This window comes from Scyliorhinus canicula, chromosome 12, assembly GCF_902713615.1.
Source record: "Scyliorhinus canicula chromosome 12, sScyCan1.1, whole genome shotgun sequence".
Classification (NCBI taxonomy): domain Eukaryota; kingdom Metazoa; phylum Chordata; class Chondrichthyes; order Carcharhiniformes; family Scyliorhinidae; genus Scyliorhinus; species Scyliorhinus canicula.
Window position 1 is genome coordinate 95,567,732 of NC_052157.1, and position 17,502 is coordinate 95,585,233.

The 17,502-nt window shown below is 42.9% G+C and overlaps 1 protein-coding gene across 2 annotated transcripts in view; it reads right to left on the reverse strand.

Moving 5' to 3' along the window:
• LOC119974539 (tectonic-3-like) overlaps positions 1-17,502 on the reverse strand; it is a 102,875-nt gene that overhangs the window by 48,549 nt on the left and 36,824 nt on the right. The window contains exons 4-6 of one of the 2 annotated variants that reach the window (XM_038813519.1): positions 11,190-11,308; positions 7,704-7,733; positions 676-1,607 (exon numbers count right to left, since the gene is read on the reverse strand). In XM_038813519.1, the coding sequence (XP_038669447.1) occupies positions 1,278-1,607; positions 7,704-7,733; positions 11,190-11,308 (479 nt within the window). In that variant the 3' untranslated portion in view covers positions 676-1,277. Of the gene's footprint in view, positions 1-675; positions 1,608-7,703; positions 7,734-11,189; positions 11,309-17,502 lie in introns of those variants that run through there. The other variant, XM_038813518.1, reaches the window with a different exon arrangement.

Genomic DNA, 17,502 nt, shown 5'->3' on the forward strand with positions numbered 1-17,502 from the left:
TTAGGCTGTTTGCTGCAGGGTGTGTTTTAGTTTCATTTTCAGAGCTGGATAGCTGCAGTCACAGCCAGAAGGTGTATGAATCTCTCTCTGTAATCTAAAGACTGTAAATCAATCCTGATGATTTAAAACTAATAACAGTAATGACTTTAACCTGATGTGCTTCTGGTGTTTTAAGTCGTATGGATGTTAAAAGGTAAACTTAAAGGATTACTTAGTGTTGTAGTCTTTGGGGGTTGTATTTGAATTAATGGTTGCTAAGATATTCACTGTATGTTTCAAAAAGGTTAACTTGAGTTCATAGAATAAACATTGTTTTGCTTTAAAAAATACTTTTCCATTTCTGTTGTACCACACCTGTAGAGTGGGTCGTATGCTCCCCATACCACAATCTATTAAAAGTTATGGGACAGGTTAACTCCATGATGCACTTTGGGGTTCTCTAAATCCTGGCCCATAACAATACTATTATTAATTTGTTGTTTGTATATATTTGACCCACAGTTAATGTCAATATATCATTCATAGTTTTAGCTACAAGTGTTCTTGTAATATAAATCAGGCCATCCAACAAGAACATTACATGGTACCAGGTCTGGATGGTATTAAACACTGAGAAAACCTAGAAGTGAATGTTAGAGTTAGGTGACCTCAGACTGACTATGGAGCTGGGAGAGAGGTTACTTGTGCATGTTCATACTATTATTATCTGTTGTTTATATATATTTGAACAATAGTTAATGTTAATATATCATTTATAGCTTTAGCTACAAGTGCTCTTGTAATATAAATCAGCCATCTAACAAGAACATTACATGGTACCAGGTCTGGATGGTATTAAACACTGAGAAAAGCTATCACATCATCAAGTGAAGCCTGCCACAAGGTCCACAGAGATTTTAAGATTTTGAAGACGGCCAGAATGAACAACAGGGAGTCGTTGAAAGCAACAAATGAGTCTCAGATTTCATGGTAATGTGGACAGCAACTGGCGTGTGTTTAAACAACAATTTAATCTGTTTCTTACTGGAGTAAATTTAGGAGACCAACAGGTTTACATAAGGTCGAGATTATCCTAGCAGTCACATCGCCCAAAGCAATTGCTGTTTAATATGTTTACATTTGCAAATAATGAAAATCGTAAATATTTTAACGAAGTAATTAGAAGTTTTGATGAACATTGCAGCCCCAGAAAGAATCAAGTTTATGAATGCTATGTGTTTAGATCACGTTTACAGAACTCAGAAGAGTCCAGAGATCATCTCATCACTGATTTAAAGTTAAAAGCTAAAACCTGTAAATTTTCTGCGGTGGAATCTTCCATGATTCGGGACCAGATTGTGTTTGGTGTGAATGAAAATAAGCTGAGGGAACGGTTGCTGAGGGAATTGGAGTTGTCTTTGAAACAGACAGTTAAGATCTGTCAGGCTCTGGAGCAAACAGCACAGCATTCTAAAATGTTTCTCAGTAATGGCTACGTCTTCTTGGAGGAAAGCACTCTGGTTTCCGCCCTTCTTCCAGAATAGCGGGAAACTTCTGAAAAAATGCGGGCAAGTTCCTGCAGCTCCTCGCACATCAACAAACAGGTTAAATATCAGAACAAAGTATTTCTGTGTAAAAGATGTGGTCAAAGGTACAAATTAAGGCGATTGGCAAGTTCTGTTCCAGATGCAAAGGAAAAAAATCATTTTGCTCAGAATTGTTACTCAAAGCTCAACCCTCGATCAGTCAGCACAGAGGTCTCCAGTGATGACGCATCACTGTTTATTGGAGTAATAACATAGAATAATTTTTTTGGAGACATCATAAAATTCTCCAGCACTTAAAAAAATGCAAACTGATACTCAATTTAAAATAAATGCAGTTGCTGAAGACATATGGCTGCTACCACTTGAAGTGGTCCAATTGAAGTTAGATGCTGGTGCCAAAGCCAATTTAATCAGCATGACTGATGTTTTTAAAAACTAAAAATTCAGTCGATTAGAAGAAATCACAAAATATATCCGAGAAATTATAATGGTTCAAGCATTAAATGTTACGGTGCTGGTGACCCGAGCATGGTGGTAAAGAACACAGTTTATTCCATCCCATTCTGTATTGTTTCTGAGGGCTTGGATTCATTATTCGGTGATCAGTCCTGTGTAGAAATAGGTCTAGTGCAGTTGGAATATAGTACCCACAAAGATTGGATCAACATTTCAATGATTCCGCGAACATCGATCAGCAAATTCAGTGATGCGTTCACTGATTTTAGCGCACTACCATTCGCCAACGAGATACAATTTAAAGAAGATGCATAATCTACAGCACCAATACAAACTATTAGTAGTGAAATTTCTGAAGATGTAGATCTGCATGTCAATCTCATTTCTACCCTACCACCCCTTTCAGATACAAAACCACCAGTTATCAAGTAGAAGAACCTACCAAGGGGGTAAATTCCATGGTATGAGTGAAACAATAAATGGTGATGCTCGTATAGGCATGAACCCCAAAGATCTTAACCACAAAAAAGTGTACATATTGTAAGACAATCATTACAGAAAGCAATGGACAGCCAATCTGATCCATATCTCGCACTATTGAGTTAAAAAGCACCACCATTGTCACATGGTAGATCGCCAGCAGAGTTACTCCTGATTAGAAAGTTGCGTACCGCACTTCCATACTTGGTAAAGAAGGAGGAGAATGTAATGGTACTTCAGGAAATGCAAAACATTTAAAGCAAAACAAAAGCAGTTCTATGATAGTGTCCCGAACATTACCACCTCTGAATAGTGATGACATTGTGAGAATAGAAGATTCAGGCAATTGGTCGAAAAAAGCCATTGTACTTGAAGAAGTAGCACCTCATTCCTATAATGTACAGACAGGCAGGCTTGGTTTTAAGAATAAATCAATGCGCATGGCTTGGTTTTAAGAAGAAATTGTTGTGTGCTCTTAAAAAGCAGAGAAAACTTTCACAACAACGTGATGGATGACGAATCTACAGTCGAATCTGGCTTTCCTCTGGGTGCTCCAGTTTTCTCCCAAAGTCCAAAGATGTGCAGGTTAGGTGGATGGGATATGCTAAATTGCCCCATAAGGGGTTGCAAGATGGGCGATTGGGCCTGGGTTCGGGTGCTCTTTAGGAGGGTCGGTGCAGACTAAATGGGCTGAATGGTCTCCTTCTACACTGCAAATTCTATGATTCTATTAATCAACTTCAGCTGCAGTATCAGATAGTTCAGCAATTCCTGAGCATGAGAATGTCATGGAGAACATTGAATCTACAAGTTCTGAGCAGCAAAGTCAAACTTTGAGAAGATTAATCAGAGTCAGAAGAAACCCTGATTGACTCAATTTGTAGATTTGGACTCATTGTACATATATATTTTTGTTGACCCAGTTTTAAAAAAAATTTAAAAATTAATACTGTTAAGACTCACAGACTAATGATATCACATGCAAATATGCTGGTGATAATGTATTAATTTATTCCTTCAAAGGAAAGGGAATATAGTGATATCATGGTTGTTATAATATACCGACTGACCACTTGGATACTCGTTAGTATATAAGTGAATATTAGAGTCAGGTGACCTCAGACTGACTGGACAGCTGGGAGAGAGGTTGTTTGTGCATGTCTATGCTATTATTCATCTGTTGTTTGTATATATTTGACCCACAGTTAATGTTAATAAATCATTTATAGCTTTAGCTACAAGTGTTCTTGCAATATAAATCAGGCCATCCGACAAGAACATTGCACCACCTAACACTCAACCATCGCCTTCATATCCGCCCAAGCACGTTTCTCACCCGATTCTCCTTCCCACCAATAATAAACAAAGGCCTTAAACTGAGGAAAGATCCCCCATCACCCCATTGGTGTCCCAGCAACTACAAAGCCCATGAAGGAGGAAAATCTTTTTAGAAAACAGAACAGAGGAAACGACCCTATTCAAACACCTCAATCATCAACCCAACTCAACACCTTAACAACATGAACAATAAACAGCAAAATATTAACATCCCAGCCGACCAACTGCCCGCCCGCCGTGTCTAGGCCACGATCTTTGCTCCCATCTATCTCTATCCCATTTATTCTGCTCCACCTTCTCTATCCTGCTTCACAGTTCTCAAAGTGTTAGCTGTTTCTCCCTCCACAGGTGCTGCCAGACAGATGGGTTTAAGCTGTATTTTCTGTTTTTAATGCAGTAATAAAGCATTGGCAGTAGAGAGGCTAGGTGAGATAGTCGGGGTCAGAATGACTACAGAATAAAGCCAGGGATTGGGGCTTATTGCACATTCCACCAGAGACCTGCCACAGGTATAAGGGTCCAACAGCCTTTTTGGTGCGAGATGATTTGGTTGGGTGTTCAATTGCACTGCAGCAGGGCTTCATCTCGCAGCCTCCAGGAAACATGGAGGAGCACAGCTCATCAGAACGTAACCGACAGGGAGCAAAATTAACTCTAAAGGCCAACAGAATCCGAACACCTGAATTAGGAGCAGGAGGAGGTCATTCTATCCTCATCCTGCTCTACCGTTCAATAAGGTCGCGACTGATAAAACCGTGGCCCAACTCCACTTTTCTTCCTGACCCTCCCTAAAAATTTTCAATGATCCTGACTCTGTGGCAAAAGGAGGTACCACAGGTTCACCACACTATGAGAAAAAATAAATTTCTCCTTGGGAGAAATTCAACAAAAATGTTTGGAAGTTTCAATTTGGGTGGGTTTGGCCAGATGTTTCTTGCCAACCATTTTGGTGAGATCCACACCAGTATTCACCCACACTGAGCCATTTCTATGGGCCGTTGGGACTTTCCCCCCTGTCAAGCCCACACTTTTTCAGCAGTGAGGAGCTGAACTTGCTAACCAGATTGGCTCCTCAGAGATCAAGCCACCATTTTAAATGGGTGCCCCGAACTTCAAGTCAGCCTGAAGGTCCCCACACCCTCCACCCATGGACAATGTCACACCCCACACACGAGCATTACCCTACCCCACCCGCACGCCAAGGCACCCTGCTATTAGATCGCTGAGGCCCTTTACAGGCCTTTCCGCCCCCCCCTCCCCAACCCCCCTTCTCCCTCCCCCACTCTCTTTTGGGACCCCCAGCCCACTTTTGGGACTCTCACGCTGCCACACACCAATTTTTACGAGGCCTCTTCATACCTGTCCTTCATCCGCCCTTCCCCCCGCCCTTCATAAGAACTAGGAGCAGGAGTAGGCCATCTGGCCCCTTGAGCCTGCTGCACCATTCAATAAGATCATGGCCGATCTTTTTGTGGTCTCAGCTCCACTTACCCGCCCGCTTACCATAACCCTTAATTGCTTTACTGTTCAAAAATCTCTCTCTCTTTGCCTTAAAAGCATCCAACTAGTTAGCCTCAACTGCTTCACTGGGCAGGGAATTCCACAGATTTACAACCCTTTGGGTAAAGAAGTTCCTCCTGAACTCAGCCTCAAAATAAGGGTGAGCAGATTTAGGACTATGCACCCTAGTTCTAGTTTCACCCACCAGTGGAAATAACTTCCCTGCTTCTATCTTATCTATTCCCTTCATAATTTTATATGTTTCTATCAGATCCCCCTCATTCTTCTAAATACCAATGAGTATAGTCCCAGTCTACACAGTCTCTCCTCATAAGCAAATCCTCTCAACTCCGGAATCAACCTACTGAACTGCCTCTGCACACCCTCCAGTGGCAGTACATCCTTTCTCAAGTAAGGCCAAAATTGTGCACAGTACTCCAGGTTTGGTCTAACCAACACCCAATAATGCTGCAACATAACCACCCTGTGTTTAAGCTCCATCCTTCTAGTAAAGAAGGACAAAATTCCATTTGCCTTCTTAATCTGCTGCACCTGCAAACCAACTTTTTGTGATTCATGCACAAGGACACCCAGGTCCCTCTGCACAGCAGCTTGCTGCAATTTTTTACTGTAATACCCAGCCCCCCATTTCATCCTGACTTTCATGGGCATAAGCCCCCTCAGACCTCAACCTTTGGCAGTGCCAGCTGGGCACCCTGGCAATGCCCCTGCCAGCCTGGCAATCCCACCTTGGTGCCAGGCTCGCATTGCCACGGTTCCCGAGTGCCAGACAAACAGCCAGGTTGTCATTCTGTCCTGCCCCAGACCACCTAGTCACCTCTAGGTGGGAGAGACCAGAACGAGAGGTAACTAGAGAGAGAACCTAGTGGAGTGGTGTAACAACAGCAATCTCTCCATCAATGTCAGCAAAACTAAAGAGCTGGTCATTGATTTCAGGAAGCAAAGTATCGTACACACCCCTGTCTGCATCAATGGTGTTGAGATGGAGATGGTTGACAGCTTCAAATTCCCAGGTGTGCACATCACCAACAATCTGTCGTGGTTCACCCACATCGACGCTACGACCAAGAAAGTACAACAGCGTCGATGCTTTCTCAGGAATCTAAAGAAATTCGGCGGGTCCACATTGACTCTTACCAACTTTTACAGATGCACCATAGAAAGCATCATAACTGGCTGCATCACAGCCACAGGAATGGCAACTGCTCGGCCCAAGATTGTGAACACAGCCCAGTCCATCACACAAGCCTGCGTCCCACCCATTGACTCTGTCTACACCGCCCACTACATTGGGAAAGCGGGCAGCATAATCAAAGACCCCTTCCACCCAGCTTATTCCCTCTTCCAACTTATTCCATCTCAGCGGGTCTGAGAATACTCACTAACATATTCAAAAACAGCTTCTTCCCCACTGTTACCAGACTCTTAAATGACTCTCTTTATGGACTGATCTGATCTCTTCAAACATCTTCTCTACTGAGTAGTACTACACTCCTGTATGCTTCATCCGATGCCTGTGTCGATGTATTTACATTGTGTATTCATGTTTGCCCTATGTATTTTTTTTCATGTATGGAATGATCTGTCTGAACTGTACACAGAACAATATTTTCCACTGTACCTCAGTACACATAACAAATCCAAATCCAAAACCCAGGGATGTCCAATAGCCTGGGAACCCCCCCCCCCCCCCCCCCCCCCCACCACACACACACACACACCTTCTTAAACTGTGTCACGCCATCTAGTTCTGGTCTCTCCCGCAAGGGGAAACCTCCTTTCCGCATTCATCGTCTATTCCCCTCAGGATCTGTTATGTTTCAATCAGATCACCACCTCATTCTTCTAAACTCCAATGGTTAAAGGCCCAGCTGGCCCAAGCTTTCCTTGAAGGATAACCCCGTCGCTGAAGGGATCAGTTGAGACAACTTTTTCTGAATGGTTTCTCATGTGCGCATGTCCTTTCTTAAATAGGAAGGACAAAAACTGTACACAATACTCCAGAAATGATCCCACCAATACCCTGTACAACTGGAGCAAAACACCCCAACTCTTATATTTTATTTCCCTTGTGATTAGTAACAAGATTAATCTGCCTTCCTAACTCTACTTTTTGTGGTTCATGTCCCAGGGCACCCAGCCACCTCTGGGACCCAGATTTCTGCAAAACTGCCCAATTTAAATAAATTGTCTTGAAGACTGGAGTTGAAAGGGTGGAAATGATGCGACAGCATTCAGGTTCCACTATACTGCGATCAGATCTGGGCGCCTCATAGCTCAGGAAGGATCAATGGCCCCAATACAGATTCCCTGGATCGTATCAAGGCGAAAGGTTTAAACGGTTTCCAACATGAACGAGACGATTGCAGATTTTCAATTTACCTGATAGACGTCTTTGGATGATGCCAAAATCTGTGAGGAGAGGACAGAAAAGACTGTGACAATTTTACATCGACTCAAAGGAATGCCTATTAATTTGAGAGGTCAGTGCGGAATAGGGGGATGGGAGTCCTGGATGTTTGCGCGGAGAAGCTTGCATGCTCTGTAAACCTGAGCTTATCGCTCCACTTTAGCCTTAGAAAACCATCTCTGCATTCAACTCCCTCTGTGGCCTCACCCTCTCTATTTCTAAAGCCTTCGCCTTAGTTCAATTCCCTCAGTGGCCATATTCCTTTATCTTGGTCATATTCCCCAGCTCTATGGCCATAGTCTTGTGTTCAACTCTTTCCGTGGTCCCACCTCTCTATCTTGGCAATCTCCTGCAGCTCAATAGCTATCGCTTTATGTTCAAAACCCGGTGAGGCCACCTAACCTCGAGCTCTGTAACTCGGCCAGATCTAAAACCTAGTCAGATCTCTGCTTCCTTCCAGTTCTAATCTCTTGTGCATCAGCAAATTAATTGCCCCGCCACTGGAGCCAGGTATTAAAGAGCCGAGGTCTGATCCCTGAGATTTCACTACGAAACCTCGCAGCTTCTTTCTCCTTTCATTTAATAAGATGGCCCCAAATCGTATTCCTTGAACTCAGCTTTCATTTGATTCTTCCAAAAATCTCCTGTAGAACAGCCATCAATTGTGGGAGCTCATAAACTTGTGCTAATACTGCACCTCCCTGCGCCTCATGACATTCCAAAGCATCTGCAAATTTAGTCACCTTTTTCATGCAGGAAATACAGTGGCTGAATTGCACATATCAAGATCCCAGAGGCTGCAATGGGATGCAATGATAATTATCAACCAAGGTGTCTTGAGTCAATTGATTGAGAGCAGCATTCTCTCTGATTGGTGTGGAAGCTCCAAAGATTCAGGTCTGCCGGATCTTCGATGTGGCGAATCAGATTCAGTTCCGAGCACTTACCCTACGTGTTCAACATTCCAGGAAATGCCATCCAACCCAGACGAAAGCTACCTTCATAAACCCCCAAAGCTCCTCGCCACTCACCCCTAAACACTGCCACCCTCCACTTATTCCTCAACAACCCTTCATTCAGCTGCTCAACCCTGGAAATATTTAAGGGGCAACAGAAAGCTACTAAAAAAGCTATAAAGAGTAAGATAGAGTATGAGAGTAAACTTGCTCAGAATATAAAAACAGACAGCAAAAGTTTTTACAAATATATAAAGCAAAAAAGAGTGGCTAAGGTAAATATTGGTCCTTTAGAGGATGAGAAGGGAGTTTTAATAATGGGAGATGAGGAAATGGCTGAGGAACTGAACAGGTTTTTTGGGTCGGTCTTCACAGTGGAAGACACAAATAGCATGCCAGCGACTGATAGAACTGAGGTTATGACAGGTGATGACCTTGAGAGGATTGTTATCACTAAGGAGGTAGCGATGGGCAAGCTAATGGGGCTAAAGGTAGACAAGTCTCCTGGCCCAGAGTGCTAAAAGAGATGGCTAGGGAAATTGCAGATGCACTAGTGATGATTTACCAAAATTCACTAGACTCTGGGGTGGTCCCGGTGGATTGGAAATTAGCAAATGTGACACCACTGTTTAAAAAAGGAGTAAGCAGAGAGCAGGAAATTATAGGCCAATGAGCTTAACGTCGGTTGTAGGGAAGATGCTGGAATCTATCATCAAGGAAGAAATAGCGAGGCATCTGGATAGAAATTGTCCCATTGGGCAGACGCAGCATTGGTTCATAAAGGGCAGGTCGTGCCTAACTAATTTAGTGGAATTTTTTGAGGACATTACCAGTGCAGTGGATAACGGGGAGCCAATGGATGTGGTATATCTGGATTTCCAGAAAGCCTTTGACAAGGTGCCACACAAAAGGCTGCTGCATGAGATAAAGATGCATGGCATTAAGGGTAAAGTAGTAGCATGGATAGAGGATTGGTTAATTAATAGAAAGCAAAGAGTGGGGATTAATGGGTGCTTCTCTGGTTGGCGATCAGTAGCTAGTGGTACCCCTCAGGGATCCGTGTTGGGCCCACAATTGTTCACAATCTACATAGATGATTTAGAGTTGGGGACCAAGGGCAATGTGTCCAAGTTTGCAGATGACACTAAGATGAGTGGTAAAGCAAAAAGTGCAGAGGATACTGGAAGTCTGCAGAGGGATTTGGATAGGTTAAGTGAATGGGTAGGGTCTGGCAAATGGAATACAATGTTGACAAATGTGAGGTTATCCATTTTGGTAGGAATAACAGCAAACGGGATTATTATTTAAACAATAAAATATTAAAGCATGCTGCTGTGCAGAGAGACCTGGGTGTGCTAGTGCATGAGTCACAGAAAATTGGTTTACAGGTGCAACAGGTGATTAAGAAGGCAAATAGAATTTTGTCCTTTATTGCTAGAGGGATGGAGTTTAAGACTAGGGAGGTTATGCTGAAATTGTATAAGATGTTAGTGAGGCCACACCTGGAGTATTGTGTTCAGTTTTGGTCTCCTTACTTGAGAAAGGACGTACTGGCACTGGAGGGTGTGCAGAGGAGTTTCACTAGGTTAATCCCAGAGCTGAAGGGGTTGGATTATGAGGAGAGGTTGAGTAGACTGGGTCTGTACTCGTTGGAATTTAGAAGGATGAGGGGGATCTTATAGAAACATTTAAAATTATGAAGGGAATAGATAGGATAGATGCGGGCAGGTTGTTTCCACTGGCGGGTGAAAGCAGAACTAGGGGGCATAGCCTCAAAATAAGGGGAAGTAGATTTAGGACTGAGTTTAGGAGGAACTTCTTCACCCAAAGGGTTGTGAATCTATGGAATTCCTTGCCCAGTGAAGCAGTTGAGGCTCCTTCATTAAATGTTTTTAAGGTAAAGATAGATAGTTTTTTGAAGAAAAAAGGGATTAAGGGTTATGGTGTTCGGGCCGGAAAGTGGAGCTGAGTACACAAAAGATCAGCCATGATCTCATTGAATGGCGGAGCAGGCTCGAGGGGCCAGATGGCCTACTCCTGCTCCTAGTTCTTATGTTCTTATGAAGCAATCACTCATCCCAAATGACCCTACGTTCAGCCTGGAATTATCTCTTTGCTACAGCAAAGGACGGGAGAGAGGGAAAGCACCAACCCGGACAGGGGATCTGGAGAGCACGGACATGACGGGGGATCCCATCAGCACGACGCGTCAGTGACACTTGGTGAGTGAGGATACACAGTGAGTGAGGATGCAAACACAGAAGGAATATCTGAAGCAATCCCATTTTGTGAAGCCGAACACCACTTTGACTATGAAATGAAATGAATGAAATGAAAATCGCTTATTGTCACGAGTAGGCTTCAATGAAGTTACTGTGAAAAGCCCCTAGTCGCCACATTCCGGTGCATGTCCGGGGAGGCTGGTATGGGAATCGAACCGTGCTGCTGGCCTGCTTTAAAAGCCAGCGATTTAGCCCAGTGAGCTAAAGGATGCGGTCCTACCTTGGTGCTGTTTTCCGGCTCTGAGGAGACAATGAAAGATCCTCTGCCAAACTGTGAAACCAGCAATGGTAATTTCTCTCTTCTGAGGGACTGCGGTGTGACAAAGTAATTTGCTTTCGCTGCAAAAGAAATATTATTCCACTTTGATTTTGGCACAATGATTCTTGAACTTAGCTGCATGTATTACACAGCCACTCCACCCGCAGCGAACAGTACACTCAAGAAAACCAGCCCAGGAAAAAGGGAAATTGAGGGGCTTGTTCCTCTCTCTACAGAGAGTATTTAACAATTACTCTGCAGTATTTAACAATTTAGTCACCTAAGGTCCAAATCGAACCTGACATGGTGAGACAGCAGAACTAACCACTGTGCAGCAGTGCCACCGCCTTTGACTACGCACTGACTATTCTCTCTGATAGACGAACTACAGTTATATTTAATAATTGACTATGCACTGACTCCTCTGTCCGAGAGAGGAATTACTGTTATATTTAGGGGCAGCACGGTAGCATGGTGGTTAGCATAAATGCTTCACAGCTCCAGGGTCCCAGGTTCGATTCCCGGCTGGGTCACTGTCTGTGCTGAGTCTGCACGTCCTCCCCGTGTGTGCGTGGGTTTCCTCCAGGTGCACCGGTTTCCTCCCACAGTCCAAAGATGTGCGGGTTAGGTGGATTGGCCATGCTAAATTGCCCGTAGTGTCCTAAAAAGTAAGGTTAAGGGGGGGTTGTTGGGTTACGGGTATAGGGTGGATACGTGGGTTTGAGTAAGGTGATCATTGCTCGGCACTACATCGAGAGCCGAAGGGCCTGTTCTGTGCTGTACTGTTCTATGTTCTATGTTCTATTTAATAATTGACTATGCTCTGACTCCTCTTTCTGACAGAGGAGTTGCCGTTACAATTGCACTGTGACTATGTACTGTTCATCCCTCTTGGTGGGGGAGTCACTGCTATATTTAATCTGTGACTATGCCTCTTCACTGATTCCTCTCTCTGACAGAGATGTCATTTTAATATTCAACCAGTGACTATGCGCTGACTCCTCCGTCTGACTGAGGAGAGTGGATTCCTCTCTCTGAAAGAACAGTCACTGTTATATTTAATCTGTGGCTGTGCACTCACTTCGCTCTCTGATAGAAGAGTCAGTGTTATATTCAATCTGTGAATATGCGACTGACCCTTCCCTTTGATAGAGGAGGCACTGTTATATTTAATCAGTGACTGTGCACAAACTCCACTCTCTGATAGAGTCAATCAATCTGTGAATATGCGACTGGCCCGTCTCTCTGATAGAGGAGTCAATCTGTGAATATACGACTGACCCTTCTCTCTGATAGAGGAGTCACTTGTTATATTCAATCTGTGACTATGTACTGACTCTATCCCTTATAAAGGAGTCACTGTTATATTCAATCTGTGACTACGCACTAACCCCTCTCTCTGATAGAGGAGTCATTGTTATATTCAATCTGTGACTATGCACTGACATCGATCTCTGATCGATGAGTCACTCATATTTAATCTTTACTATGTACTGACTCCTATCTCTGATACTGGAGTCATTGTTATAGTTAATCTGTAACTATGCACTGTCACCAATCTCTGATAGAGGAGTTGTTTTATATTTAATCTGTGACTATGCAATGACTTCGCTCTTTGATTGAGGAGTCACTGTTCTTTTTAATCTGTGATTATGCACTGACCCCTCTCTCTGACAGTGGAGCAGTATTTATAGTAAATCTATAACTATGCACTGACCCCTATCTCTGATAGAGGAGCCACTGTTACATTTAATCTGTGACTATGCATTGACCCCTATCTCTGACAGTGGAGTCACTGTTATATTTAATCTGTAACTATGCCCTGACTCCTATCTCTGACAGTGGAGTCACTGTTGTATTTAATCTGTGACTATGCACTGCCCCCTATCTCTAACAGTGGTGTCACTGTTAATATTAATCTGTGACTATGCATTGACTTTGCTCTCTGACAGTGTTATATTTAATCTGTGACTATGCACTGAATTTGCTCCCTGACAGTGGAGTCACTCTTATATTTAATCTATGACTACGCACTGATCCCAATCTCTGATTCAGGAATCACGGTTATGTTTGATCTGTGAGGGGCAGCACGGTGGCGCAGTGGGTGAGCACTGCTGCCTCACGGCACCGAGGTCCAAGGTTCGATCCCGGCTCTGGGTCACTGTCCGTGTGGAGTTTGCACATTAGCCGCGTGTTTGCGTGGGTTTCGCCCCCACAACCCAAAGATGTGCAGGCAAGGTGAATTGGCCACACTAAATTGCCCCTTAATGGGAAAAAATAATTGGGTACACTAAATTTTTAAAAATATATATTTGATCTGTGACTATGCACTGACACCTATCTCTGATAGAGGAGTCACTGTTCTTTTTAATCTGCAATTATGCACTGACCCCTCTCTCTGACAGTGGAGCAGTATTTATAGTAAATCTGTAACTATGCACTGATCCCTATCTCTGGTAGAGGTGCCACTGTTAGATTTGATCTGTGACTATGCACTGACTTTGCTCTCTGACAGTGGAGTCACTGTTATATTTAATCTGTGACCGGGCACTGTTTCCTCTCTTTGACAGTGGAGTCACTGTTATATTTAATCTGTGACTGTGCACTGACCCCTATCTCTGAGAGTGACTGTTATATTTAATCAGTGACTGTGCACTGACTCCTATCTCTGAGTGACTGTTATATTTAATCAGTGACTGCGCACTGACCCCTATCTCTGAGAGTGACTGTTATATTTAATCAGTGACTGTGCACTGACCCCTATCTCTGAGAGTGACTGTTATATTTAATCAGTGACTGTGCACTGACTCCTATCTCTGAGTGACTGTTATATTTAATCAGTGACTGTGCACTGACCCCTATCTCTGAGAGTGACTGTTATATTTAATCAGTGACTGTGCACTGACCCCTATCTCTGAGTGACTGTTATATTTAATCAGTGACTGTGCACTGACCCCTATCTCTGAGAGTGACTGTTATATTTAATCAGTGACTGTGCACTGACCCCTATCTCTGAGTGACTGTTATATTTAATCAGTGACTGTGCACTGACCCCTATCTGAGTGACTGTTATATTTAATCAGTGACTGTGCACTGACCCCTATCTCTGAGTGACTGTTATATTTAATCAGTGACTGTGCACTGACCCCTATCTCTGAGTGACTGTTATATTTAATCAGTGACTGTGCACTGACCCCTATCTCTGAGAGTGACTGTTATATTTAATCAGTGACTGTGCACTGACCCCTATCTCTGAGTGACTGTTATATTTAATCAGTGACTGTGCACTGACCCCTATCTCTGAGAGTGACTGTTATATTTAATCAGTGACTGTGCACTGACCCCTATCTCTGAGTGACTGTTATATTTAATCAGTGACTGTGCACTGACCCCGATCTCTGAGAGTGACTGTTATATTTAATCAGTGACTGTGCACTGACCCCTATCTCTGAGTGACTGTTATATTTAATCAGTGACTGTGCACTGACCCCGATCTCTGAGAGTGACTGTTATATTTAATCAGTGACTGTGCACTGACTCCTATCTCTGAGAGTGACTGTTATATTTAATCAGTGACTGTGCACTGACTCCTATCTCTGAGAGTGACTGTTATATTTAATCAGTGACTGTGCACTGACCCCTATCTCTGAGAGTGACTGTTATACTTAATCAGTGACTGTGCACTGACCCCTATCTCTGAGAGTGACTGTTATATTTAATCAGTGACTGTGCACTGACTCCTATCTCTGAGAGTGACTGTTATATTTAATCAATGACTGTGCACTGACCCCTATCTCTGAGAGTGACTGTTATATTTAATCAGTGACTGTGCACTGACTCCTATCTCTGAGAGTGACTGTTATATTTAATCAGTGACTGTTATATTTAATCAGTGACTGTTATATTTAATCAGTGACTGTGCACTGACCCCTATCACTGAGTGACTGTTATATTTAATCAGTGACTGTGCACTGACCCCTATGTCTGAGAGTGACTGTTATATTTAATCAGTGACTGTGCACTGACTCCTATCTCTGAGTGACTGTTATATTTAATCAGTGACTGTGCACTGACCCCTATCTCTGAGTGACTGTTATATTTAATCAGTGACTGTGCACTGACCTCTATCTCTGAGAGTGACTGTTATATTTAATCAGTGACTGTGCACTGACCTCTATCTCTGAGAGTGACTGTTATATTTAATCAGTGACTGTGCACTGACTCCTATCTCTGAGTGACTGTTATATTTAATCAGTGACTGTGCACTGACCCCTATCTCTGAGTGACTGTTATATTTAATCAGTGACTGTGCACTGACCTCTATCTCTGAGAGTGACTGTTATATTTAATCAGTGACTGTGCAATGACCCCTATCTCTGAGAGTGACTGTTATATTTAATCAGTGACTGTGCACTGACCCCTATCTCTGAGTGACTGTTATATTTAATCAATGACTGTGCACTGACCCCTATCTCTGAGAGTGACTGTTATATTTAATCAGTGACTGTGCACTGACTCCTATCTCTCTGAGTGACTGTTATATTTAATCAGTGACTGCGCACTGACCTCTATCTCTGAGTGACTGTTATATTTAATCAGTGACTGTGCACTGACTCCTATCTCTGAGTGACTGTTATCTTTAATCAGTGACTGTGCACTGACCTCTATCTCTGAGTGACTGTTATATTTAATCAGTGACTGTGCACTGACTCCTATCTCTGAGAGTGACTGTTATATTTAATCAGTGACTGTGCACTGACCCCTATCTCTGAGAGTGACTGTTATATTTAATCAGTGACTGTGCACTGACCCCTATCTCTGAGAGTGACTGTTATATTTAATCAGTGACTGTGCACTGACCCCTATCTCTGAGAGTGACTGTTATATTTAATCAGTGACTGTGCACTGACTCCTATCTCTGAGAGTGACTGTTATATTTAATCAGTGACTGTGCACTGACTCCTATCTCTGAGAGTGACTGTTATATTTAATCAGTGACTGTGCACTGACCCCTATCTCTGAGAGTGACTGTTATATTTAATCAGTGACTGTGCACTGACCCCTATCTCTGAGAGTGACTGTTATATTTAATCAGTGACTGTGCACTGACCCCTATCTCTGAGAGTGACTGTTATATTTAATCAGTGACTGTGCACTGACTCCTATCTCTGAGAGTGACTGTTATATTTAATCAATGACTGTGCACTGACCCCTATCTCTGAGAGTGACTGTTATATTTAATCAGTGACTGTGCACTGACCCCTATCTCTGAGAGTGACTGTTATATTTAATCAGTGACTGTGCGCTGACCCCTATCTCTGAGTGACTGTTATATTTAATCAGTGACTGTGCACTGACTCCTATCTCTGAGAGTGACTGTTATATTTAATCAGTGACTGTGCACTGACTCCTATCTCTGAGAGTGACTGTTATATTTAATCAGTGACTGTGCACTGACTCCTATCTCTGAGAGTGACTGTTATATTTAATCAGTGACTGTGCACTGACTCCTATCTCTGAGTGACTGTTATATTTAATCAGTGACTGTGCACTGACCCCTATCTCTGAGTGACTGTTATATTTAATCAGTGACTGTGCACTGACCCCTATCTCTGAGAGTGACTGTTATATTTAATCAGTGACTGTGCACTGACTCCTATCTCTGAGAGTGACTGTTATATTTAATCAGTGACTGTGCACTGACTCCTATCTCTGAGAGTGACTGTTATATTTAATCAGTGACTGTGCACTGACTCCTATCTCTGAGTGACTGTTATATTTAATCAGTGACTGTGCACTGACCCCTATCTCTGAGAGTGACTGTTATATTTAATCAGTGACTGTGCACTGACCCCTATCTCTGAGAGTGACTGTTATATTTAATCAGTGACTGTGCACTGACTCCTATCTCTGAGAGTGACTGTTATATTTAATCAGTGACTGTGCGCTGACCCCTATCTCTGAGAGTGACTGTTATATTTAATCAGTGACTGCGCACTGACCACTATCTCTGAGAGTGACTGTTATATTTAATCAGTGACTGTGCGCTGACCCCTATCTCTGAGAGTGACTGTTATATTTAATCAGTGACTGTGCACTGACTCCTATCTCTGAGAGTGACTGTTATATTTAATCAGTGACTGTGCACTGACTCCTATCTCTGAGAGTGACTGTTATATTTAATCAGTGACTGTGCACTGACCCCTATCTCTGAGAGTGACTGTTATATTTAATCAGTGACTGTGCGCTGACCCCTATCTCTGAGTGACTGTTA